General features: G+C 45.0%; 1 protein-coding gene across 5 annotated transcripts in view; it reads right to left on the reverse strand.

Annotated features, from left to right (window-relative positions):
• The window catches only part of PCNX4 (pecanex 4), a 348,026-nt gene that overhangs the window by 184,944 nt on the left and 151,040 nt on the right, over positions 1 to 12,042 (reverse strand). For all 5 annotated transcript variants that reach the window (XR_015299954.1, XM_086937959.1, XM_086937961.1 and 2 more), the window contains one exon: positions 7,055 to 7,418. Coding sequence is in view for 4 of the 5 variants with exons in the window: in XM_086937959.1 (XP_086794085.1) it covers positions 7,055 to 7,418 (364 nt within the window). In the remaining variant the exon portion in view is untranslated. The remainder of the gene's footprint in view (positions 1 to 7,054; positions 7,419 to 12,042) is intronic.

The raw sequence follows: 12,042 nt of genomic DNA on the forward strand, positions 1-12,042 counted from the left end.
CAGCTCCACCAATGCACCCACCACACAGCTCCACCGATGCACCCACCACACAGCTCCACCGAGGCACCCACCACACAGCTCCACCCACCACACAGCTCCACAGATGCACCCACCACACAGCTCCACAGATGCACCCACCACACAGCACCACCGATGCACCCACCACACAGCTCCACCGATGCACCCACCACACAGCTCCACCGATGCACCCACCACACAGCTCCACCGAGGCACCCACCACACAGCTCCACCGAGGCACCCACCACACAGCTCCACCGAGGCACCCACCACACAGCTCCACCCACCACACAGCTCCACAGATGCACCCACCACACAGCTCCACCGATGCACCCACCACACAGCTCCACCGATGCACCCACCACACAGCTCCACCGATGCACCCACCACACAGCTCCACCGATGCACCCACCACACAGCTCCACCGATGCACCCACCACACAGCTCCACCGATGCACCCACCACACAGCTCCACCGATGCACCCACCACACAGCTCCACCGAGGCACCCACCACACAGCTCCACCTATGCACCCAACACACAGCTCCACCGAGGCACCCACCACACAGCTCAACAGATGCACCCACCACACAGCTCAACAGATGCACCCACCACACAGCTCAACAGATGCACCCACCACACAGTTCCACAGAGGCACCAACCACACAGCTCCACAGAGGCACCCACCACACAGCTCCACCGAAGCACCCACCACACAGCTCCACCGATGCACCCACCACACAGCTCCACAAATGCACCCACCACACAGCTCCACAGATGCACCCACCACACAGCTCCACAGATGCACCCACCACACAGCTCCACAGATGCACCCACCACACAGCTCCACAGATGCACCCACCACACAGCTCCACAGATGCACCCACCACACAGCTCCACCGATGCACCCACCACACAGCTCCACCGATGCACCCACCACACAGCTCCACCGATGCACCCACCACACAGCTCCACCGATAAACCCACCACACAGCTCCACCGAGGCACCCACCACACAGCTCCACCGAGGCACCCACCACACAGCTCCACCGAGGCACCCACCACACAGCTCCACCGAGGCACCCACCACACAGCTCCACCGAGGCACCCACCACACAGCTCCACCGAGGCACCCACCACACAGCTCCACCGATGCAGCCACCACACAGCTCCACCGATGCAGCCACCACACAGCTCCACCGACACAGCTCCACCCACCACCCAGCTCCACCGATGCACCTACCACACAGCTCCACCGATGCACCCACCACACAGCTCCACCGATGCACCCACCACACAGCTCCACTGATGCACCCACCACACAGCACCACCGATGCACCCACCACACAGCTCCACCGATGCACCCACCACACAGCTCCACCGATGCACCCACCACACAGCTCCACCGATGCACCCACCACACAGCTCCACCGAGGCACCCACCACACAGCTCCACCCACCACACAGCTCCACAGATGCACCCACCACACAGCTCCACAGATGCACCCACCACACAGCTCCGCCGAGGCACCCACCACACAGCTCCGCCGAGGCACCCACCACACAGCTCCGCCGAGGCACCCACCACACAGCTCCACTGAGGCACCCACCACACAGCTCCACCGATGCAAAGTGGTAGCTTGCTGCAGGTACATTGATGATCTGTTCCTAGTGTGGGATGGGCCTGTGGCAGAGGCCAACGAGTACATACTAATACTCAATAACAACAACTGTAATTTAAGATTTACGGGGGAAGTGAGCAAAGAAAGGGTCAATTATCTGGACCTCCAAGTAAGTGTGAAGGAGGGTAAGATCTGTACCCAACTGTATCGAAAACCCACAGCTGGTAATAGCGTGTTACATGCTTCCAGTAGCCACCCCTGGAGACTCAAACAGCTTCCCCCTACGGGGAATTTCTTAAGACTCAGGCGCAATTGTACCCAAGATGAAGATTTGATTTTGAAAGGGCAGCCAGTGACAGTATGGACAGATTCTCTGACAGAGGATACAAACGGAACCTTTTACATGATGCTCTGAGTAGAGTAAGGAAACTGTCCGGAAGTTCTCTTTTTGAGAAAAAGACTCGTCCCATTATTGATGGCAAATTTCGCATGATCACACCTTATTCAGCCAATTCCTTCAGACTAAGATCTATATTGACCAAACACTGGCATATTTTAAAAACTGCCCAAATTGTTGGTCCTGATATACCAGTTGTTCCGCTTATAACTTTTAAAAAGGCGAGATCTCTACGTGATCAAGAAGGGAACATTGAAGGATTGAAGGATGCTAATGGCTTCTTCCCCTGTGGGAAGTGTAAAGCCTGCGCATCCAGTAAAAGAACCCTGACATATGATGTGAAAGGCTGTAAAGGGGGCAAGAAAATAAACAAATTCATTTCTTGACACACAGACCATGCTGTCTACAGTTTAATGTGTCCCTGCCAATTGAGATATATTGGCAGCACCATTAATTCAGTAAAACTGAGGGTGCTAGAACACATGCAGGCAAAGGCAAATAGGGATTTTTCTTATCCGGTAGCCTGACATTTTGCAATCAAGCACAACAGCAATAGGGACCTCCTGAGATTTTTCTGTTTAGACTGTGTCCTGGAAAGTCCACGGGGTGGTAATAAACTACAGACACTCAGAAGACTAGAGTCTCGATATATAATCGACTTAGAGACTAAGGCACCAGGAGGTCTGAACATGGGGGAGGAGAGGTCTTCTCACTTGGGATAATCCTGAAAAAACCGAAATCATGAACTTAAATATGCTGAATTTTGAAATGATTTGTTGATTTATTAGCTTGTACTATCAAGAATACGTACAATATATGAGGGTTTATTAGATTGCTATTCTAAGATGTACCATTTGAGATGATTCACGTTGGGTTATGAGATTGTTTAGAGCTTTTCACATTGGTTAATTGTCTGGACATATCCTATTATTTTGAGATCTCTGCGGCCATATCAAAGGCTGCAATTGCCGATACACGGCAAGATAGAAACCGGAAATGTACATTGATATTTAAACTATCATAGTGTATTAATTACGATGTTGTAAGGTTTATGACATCGCCTCTCAGGAGAATTATGTCCAGGTGATTAGCATAAGAGGCTCTTTTGATTGATGTAACATTAGATCGCACATCTTTTTAAGTTACATTTTTGCCGATACACGGCATGATCAGCTGTGAGAAAAGCAAAATTGAAATTGCATTGTGAAAAAAATGTTTTAGTTAAATACGAAATGCATGTTTAAAGATGGCGCGCAAATACAAATGTTTGTTGCAGTCCTATATCTATGTTCGTGACCCTTAGTGAATTCATATAATGATGCCGCGCTGTGCGCTCACTTGTAAACACCGACGAAAGGATTTTGTCCCGAAACGCGTTTGTTTTTGGAATAAACCTTTGCTGAAACTGAAACCCTGTGAGTGCTGTTTTCTTCTAACCCGGATGGGGGTAATTGACGAAGTGGAGCCGATATTAGTGCCATGGGACACCGCCGCGGTGTGTATGTGTGTATGTATATATGTATAGGAGGAGACTTATATATATATATATATATATATCAGTCCAAGTTCCAGAACAGTACAGGAACCAACGGTCCGGACCTCACAACGCCTCGAAACCAGCAAATCAAATGCAGCCTCAAAGAAGTATATATATGTGTGTGTAGAAGTGATCATAAAACGAACATATACACACACGTATATATATATACATACACATATGCAAATGTACACATCATGCAGGCGCACACACCATTATAAAACTTACACTTGCAAACAGCTAAATACACATACATGCATGCACACACACACACACACACACACACACACACACACACACACACATGCACACACTTACGCATACGCAATCACCCAATGACAGACAGACTGTTTTCAATTGCACGCAATCACCCATGACAGACAGGTTGATTTCGATTGCAAATGGAACAAGGTGGCCCCCACCTACCCACTATTACCTGAGAACTGGAGAGGTCAGGAGGGAATTGGGCATTTCGGGGGGAGTAAAATCACACACACATTCGTGGAGCTGTATCACCACATCGCTCATTCACGCAGCGATATACAGGACATTTGAATTACACAAGCACCTGTACTTACGCATTTACGCACACAGAAAACACACACACGTACTGTCCCCCAACAAGCCATGAGTCGACGCTTGCTCATAAACAAAGAGCACTTTGAGCAGAAACACCACTACACATTACCCACAGTCATCCTCATCCATGAGAAGAGAAGGGTGAGTGCTGAGGCCATGTTCTGGGAGCTGTCTCATCACGCACACTAGCACCCCGGGCAGTGCTGTATCTGCCAATCAGGACAGGGCAGCGCCAGGTAGTTTTCACATCATGCTCACAGACACGCACGCGTCAGTATCCAACAGGAAGAAGCACATCCAGCGAGCTGTCCTCTAACAGTATGCGCACACTAAATAGTCGTGTGACCAGGCCGAGGCTTTCCCAAGGTCTGCGTTAGTACAGTGCTCTGTATTGGTTTCCGTGACGTGTGGCGCTTCCCCCAACAAAGTAACAAATACATTAAAAGTTGGATTTCACAAAAAGACTCGAAAATAGGCTGCAGTGTTACACAAAGAAACAAAAACAATCATCACGTAACTTCGCAATAACGCAATAAAGAGTAGCAGAGATGGATCCTGATATCCAATAAATGGATAACTGACCTTTCAAAAAAATACAATAATCATGGGTTTGACAAAGAGCGTCAAAATTAGGCAACGCTATTTGTTACCACGATACAAAGAACCGCAGCCCGTCATGGGACGTGAACGGCTTTACAGGCCGGACAGAAGATGTGCACGCGGGGACTGCCTTTACTGGCAGCGAGAATTAAAGTCCTCAGTGTATCACGCCGCCAGTAAAGCATCTAATCCCCGCGTGCATATCTTTTGTCTCGTTTGTCTCCCCGGGTGCACGCTGGAACCATATTGATTCCAAAAGTCCTCTACATGGCAGAGCAACGCATGCGCTGCTTTTCGCCCGGCCGAGACCTAAACATAGTCAATATAAGGCGATACAGTGAGGCAAAGCTGTTGTACCTTCAAATAGATTTAGATGCATTCTTCAATGCGGTAGAGTTGTAAATTTTTCTGGCTTGGAAATCCACTGTACCTGGTTCTTCTTAAGTCTACAACTATTAACTTTCAACAATCAAATTGCTACTAAATATTATTTTATGGTTTTATCCAAGAGAATTTGGCTTTCTTACACTTAGGTGAAATAATTTCAAAAGCTCTTATTTAACAATATTCCTTTCTAAATTTAATTTTTAAATGATCCACTACATTTGTGCGGCTTGTTTCTAGCTGAAACACATAAAATGAACAAATAACTAGAAAACTCCCCATATTTCAATTACCCTTTCTCTTCAAGACTATTGAAGGTCTTGTGTTCAGCTGAACAAGCAGCTAGGATTTGGTGCTCAATCTCCTTAAGCCTCTTGCATTCAGCACTGTGCCCTTCACTTTAAAGAGACTGCTCTTTTGCATGTTCACATCATAATAGTGCTTTCACTAAAATCATTCTAATGTACACGCTATTGGCATTAGAAACAGTTTATTCCACAGTATTATTTGTAACACTTGCTGTCCAAAGTGCCAAACTCCTCTTTCAGTCATTGACGTTCCTCAGATAAAGGAAAAACTAGGAATACCGATTCATAATGCAATTCTCATTCTTCTGCAACATATCTTGCGGACTAGCACACACAAAGCTTACTGCTGGGTCACAAACAATTTTTCCTACGTACCGTCTTCATAGCTGAAATAATTTCCCCATTAGGTTTCACTTAACTTTATGCTGACAACACAACTCGTCTTTCTAAATCTCCTCAAAACCCATGTCCTAAACTGCTTGATGGCCATTTGCCATTTGATGGGTCTGCTAATTTATTCTGAGGTCCTCCAAACTCAGGTGACTAACTTAACAGTTCTTACCCTTTTCAATCTTCCCATCACCCACCTCTGAGTACCGACACCAGTTATGATGGCTAGCAACTAAAAATGGGGTATTTTATATAATTTTGAACGTACTCTTCAAAAAGACCCGAAGCACTTCTCAGATACACCTCACCAACACGCTCCCCAGTTACGCCCTCACCAGATACCTATGATCTCCCAATTAGTACTCATATACACCACCCAAACGTCTCTTCATGCCACATACAGATTCTGGTGTTTTCATTTCTAGATTTGGTGACACCCGAGCTCACTTTCTATATAAAAAAGAAAAACAAGCTATTAAATTGTTTATAAACTGCAGGTAATCTCCTCCCACTTGTCACTTATGAACTAGCTCTAAGAACTCCTCTCTCCAACTGGAGAGCCACTGTGGTGGTGGATCTTTCTAACCATCCCTTAGTTCCTTGATTCCCCAGCCTACTAACTCTATAACCTATTCTGCTCAACAGGAACCACCAACCACCGTTAACTACAGTGTATAATGAGGGCAGTATTTGTCAATGGTGGGATTGAGCACAACTTAGCAGGTACTAATTACCCTCTGCAACACTTCCACAATGCAGCCACTATGCAGCATTGATACCGTAGTGGAGCACCGCTTGCTCGTGTTGGTTGTAAAAAATGACCAAACCACTGACCTGTAAAAAGGCAAATCACCACTTATAGAAGCAGTCTGACTCAAAGTTCCTTCACAAATGGCAAGGAGTAAACTCAGGAGTGATACGCAAATTTGGTATTATGAAGTTCACCTGGTTGGGAGAGGATTTACATCTACAGTACTGCCTTGAATATTTTAACCTAACAAAAAAGTAACAAATGGACCTCAGTACAGGTGGTCAGAATCCGATATTGTCGATTCTTGCAAACAATGTGTTTGGGAGAACAAAAAAGTCACAACTTACTCACCACCTTGTGCATTCCTTACTTATGAATAGGGTGGTTAGTCATTCATTCAATGTCTTCACTGGATTAATTATTAGAATATTAGGGGTTACATTTAAAAAAAAAAGAATGTTTACATACCTAGGCAGCCAGTTGTGAGTGCAGACTGTAGAGCAGCAACTAGACTTGGAGTAATTTGCTTGTAGTAGACAGTATCTGTGCAAACACAGGCTGAGGCACCCACTGCTCCGGGCCAGCTTTTAATGGGTCGCGGAAACCCAACCACGAACACTGGAAGAGTGAAGAGCGCCAGTAAAGGTGAAGACAGTGCAGATGATAGAATGACAAAGGTCAAGACGATGGGGAAGAAGATAATGTTGAGTGTAATAAGACTGGGTGATGATTTACGCCGTTGCTTCTTCTCTGTCCACGATGTCAAGAAAACAGTTACTGCGAACTGCAATTTAGAGATCAACTGACAGAGGCGATCCCGAATTAATGCCACCTGTAGGGATTAAAATAAAGAACCAGAATATCATTTGTTCTTGTAGTACAATGCACTGCCGAACTACTACTTTTGTAGACTTAGTGATTGTTGCAACTAATGATGGGACAAAGTTAGTCTCTATGCCAACAGCCATCTGATTTTCAATGTGTCATTGAACTTTACATACAAGTAACTCTTTAATCAAATTGAAAACATTTCACTCAGTGAAAACGCGGAATAAGCAGCTCTGCCCCACTACATACAACAAACATTTGCTTTTATTTTTGTAAAATGACTAGGCCTGGTATTAGAAAGGAACTACAGAGAGAATCTTTTTTTTCTGTATCAAAAAGAAATCCGGTACCAAACCCAGGATGGATATTCAAACAGCTTAATAAACTGATAAAATGTAATTTTTAAATGTTTAATTTCTGTCCCATTCCTGTGTGGCCAACGAAGCAAGGTTACGAGTCAAGGTATGTTCATGAATGGTAAACTTTCAAAATGCATTTTATAACATCACAGATGATTTAAAAACTGTCAGTGGTCATGGTGTGGTTGTCTATGTATGCACTTTGATTATTTTAAAAAGACCCAGGATGGATTTCCCCTTCAAGGACCTATTTAGTGCATTTTAGTACACTTTACAAGGAGGATGCGATGTAAACTAATACTTGCAATAATGTCGGACTTTATAATCAACACATTTCTTAGAAAGTTATCTCCATGCCCCTCTGAATTCCAACACATTCTTTTGTAATGTAAGTTTAAGCATACTGTGGTTTCCCATGTACTTCGTGCGTTATCATTCATGGAAATTTCTGATAAAGAAATTATCATCTGTGACCAAAATTATGTTAAAAAAAATGAAGATAGACAAAACAATAGTTGGTGAACAATTCATTAGTGATTTAATAAAACAACATTGAAGACACCAGTGGTACAAGTGGTAAAACAGGGTAAAGAACTATTCCTGGAGATACATGATTTGACGACTTGAGACTACATACGATTTAAAAGAGACTTGAAAAAATAGCGGTTCTTTGAGAGGTTGGGAGTTTAGCTTGTCTAGGGATGACTGTGGGAGACAGAGAATAAAGTAAGATGCCATATTGTGTGGAGGAGGAAAAATAACGCTGTGAAAATGCTGAGAAGGATTCATATTATTTTCTTCGAAGTGGACTCAATGTTTGCAGCACTGAATGCCGAAGTGTGTGAGAACTTGGATAAAATTGAGATATTTGGCTACAACTGAACAGTTGTCTATGACTGTACTTGGAGCGAATTAGTCATCATATGATAGCTGTCAATGGGTTTAGCATTTGACAACACGTTGCCTTTGCAAGTAAATTACAATGACAATAACAGTTTTTAAGTTAAGGTGAAAAATGCTTGTCACCAGCAATTTGCAATTGAAAGGTTTATACTGACTTACAAATACTAGTGCGCTAAATAAATCGTATGCAAAGTACTAATCCTGGAGTGGGTTTCAAATGTAAAAGACTAATTCACAACTGGTAATTAGTTTTGGGGCGTTCTGTACTACTGCAGATACTTAATTCAGCAGAAAAATACAAGTTTCCTTCATGGAAAAGAGAGAGAGCGAAAGAGAGATTCTACATTTGGAGAGTAAAATAACAGCACAAAATGCAAGTTGAAAGATCTATTGGCATGTTCTGCTCAGGCGTTTCCCACTAGCCCTTTCTGTTCCTTAAGAACACTAAAGGTAAACTTAAGAAATTAAAACCGTGCTTTCTCCATCCACCTGGCTTACACAATACTCTTAAAACACATATTTTCTGAGATTTTAGGGCGAAAACAACCTTTCAAAGTTGTTGGCACACTAAGTTTTCCAAAGATCCTGTGCATCATTCTGAGGGACTCAGAGGACTTAAAAACTATCCCGGGGGGCATTCATTATAGCGTGCTTATGTTTCTATGACATAACCAGGAGCAAACATGGGACAGAAGTAGAAGCAGTAGTGAGAAACTAAGGTGGTAGTGGGTAGAGGAAACTGAGCCAAATACATAAGAGGGGCTCTGTGTGAGTGGCTCTGTGTCTGTGTGGCTCTGTGTGGCTAGCTTTTTGTGTAGGTGGCTCTATGTATGGGTGGCTCTATGTGAATGACTCTGTGGGTGGCTCTGTATGTGTGTGGGTGGCTGTGTGTATGGCTCTGTGGGTGTAAATGCAATAGGTCATGTATTTGCAAGCGATTAAGCTATTGGCATTGTAAATGACAATGTCATTTAAGGATTAAGATCTTGGCAATGTAAATGACAATGCCATTTATTTATTATTTTTAAAAAAAGTCATGAGCAATGCCGATAGCTCCACCTTTAATAATGCCGAGACCATTGCATTGTAACTGCTTGTTTTTTCTTGTCTTTCCACCTGCTTGCAGTTTGAGCTCCTTCAATAGTCTGATTACGATCTTGGCCTCTTCTCTTTAAGTGTATCTGATGTTGTGATGTTTTTCAAAGGTCTCATAAGAACACAGGAGCAACTTCTTTTCTTTTAAAATATGTATTGGTGGCTATATTTTTTTGCAGATGCCAAATGTTTCACTATCAAATTTGCAAAATGTACTAACACCCCCTTCCCCTCTATTAACTAAATTTGGTGTACAGTGCCCAGCGATTTATAATTTGGAATCCATGTTTACAGATTTGCAATCCAGTGTCCGTCATTTGTTATTTTGCAGCCTAGGGCAGGGTTTATGCTAATTTAGAATCCAGTGCCAGGAATTTGTGAATTTAAGAGCCTGTTCAAAACAATTGCTAATTTGGAACAAAGGGGCACATACGTCCTAATTTGGGATCCAGTACCAGATTGTTATGCAGTGCCAGGAATGTGCTTATTTGAGACCCAGTGCCAGTTGTTTCAAAATTTGGAATCCAGTGTTTTCAGATGTGGAATTCAAAGATGGGACCTAAGAAAGGCTTGGCTTGCAAACGTCATGGCTCGATAGAAGGGCAACTGTCGGCAGTCGCCCCAGGGGCCATCATGGTGCTCGTTCACCTCCTTATGAACCACTTGCTCTGTGGCTTGCAGCTTGGGCCTCTTACTAGCCCATGCTGGTTGTAGCATACCGGGTTGAACTGTTGGACATGAGGCATGCACACTGCGTACAAAATGCAAATGTCTCATTCCTCTTTGTTCTACTCCACTCATAAGCGAAGCAATAAGTGTGCCCCAACACTTTAGGGGCACCCCTTTGGACGTCGCACATCAACCCAAAGCCCTTTCCTCACATTCCTCTCTAGGAACCCACGCTCTAAATGTGGCACTTAACGAACTGATTGGCGTCCTGCGGATGTCGCCCGAAAGTGCTTCTGAGCTGTGTTAGGGGTTTGAGGAGCTGTGCAAACGCAACACTGCTCCCGCCCCACCCCATGGTAGTCTCTACCGGCACCCCACCACAAAGCAGCCGGGTCGCAGGGACAGGGGGGCTGCTGGGGGCCATTGCAGGGTAAACTCACCGCCTCTCCAGTCACAGGGCACAGTACGTTCCCGCAATCCCCAGGCACCAGTCACCGGAGCTCCTCCACTCCAACTCGGGGACTCCCCGAAGCAGTTTCTGCATCGCGATGCCTCCCATGCAATCCAGGGCAAAGGCGGCAGTCCGGCATCGGTGGGTGCAGTCGCGGGGATCGCCGGTCAGCACTAAAGGTGGGGCGAAACACCGGCACTCCCGATCCTCACCGGCAGGGAGCCTGGGGCCTCGGTGACCTAAAACCTCCGGGAGGACACAATGGGAACGAGGACACGGACAGCAGGAGGGGGGCGGGAGCAAAGACACGGACAGCGGGAGGGGGGCGGGAACAAAGACACGAACAGCAGGAGGGGGCGGGTACGAGGACAGCGGGAGCGGGCAACCTCATCTTAACGAGCAGCAAAATGGCAGCCGCAAACATCTGAAAATTTCGGATTCGGGGACGTATTTTTGGGGTTCTGAGTGACGGATGACGTCACAGTCAAAAACGCAAAAAAACAAGCCCCCGAATCCGGAATAGACAGGGCTTCATTGGAGTGACGCCCCTCTCCTCCAATGGCTGGCCTCCGTTTAGGAGAAGCCAATACAAGTTACTTCGAATTGGTCATCGGCAAGGTCATAAATAGCTATACTTGTGTGTATAGTTTATGCAAGTTGTGTCACAGGAAGAGCATGTAATATGGAAGGACGTGACTTCTTGGCAAATTCACTCATCTACTCCAATTAATTAGCAGCAATGGTTCTTTACTGATTCGGTATAAATTGTTACATGTAGTCCTTTTCATATTGTGATCAATATATAGAGAAAATAAGCAGCCTCCTCTTTCACCAGTGACAGCCTTTCTTTTTCTTTTTTCTGAGGAACTTTTCAACAGTAGTTTGCAAATTACTTTGTGATTATCCTTTCAATATGGCTAATGATACTCACTCTGCTAGATCCTCTGTTTCTGGTACAAAACCGAAGAGACATAAAAATGACCCGCCTTCTCCTATCCATTCGTCTCGGAACCCTGTTTTAGACTATATTAGATGAAGTCCGTGGCCTCCAGCCCTTTATGATTATGACAAACGAAAAACAAACAGATTGAGGAGAGATGGATTGTTATGGAAGGCAAGGTGATGAAATTGGAACAACGTGTTAATGATAT

This window comes from Lissotriton vulgaris, chromosome 9 (assembly GCF_964263255.1).
Source record: "Lissotriton vulgaris chromosome 9, aLisVul1.2, whole genome shotgun sequence".
NCBI classification, from domain to species: Eukaryota; Metazoa; Chordata; class Amphibia; order Caudata; family Salamandridae; genus Lissotriton; species Lissotriton vulgaris.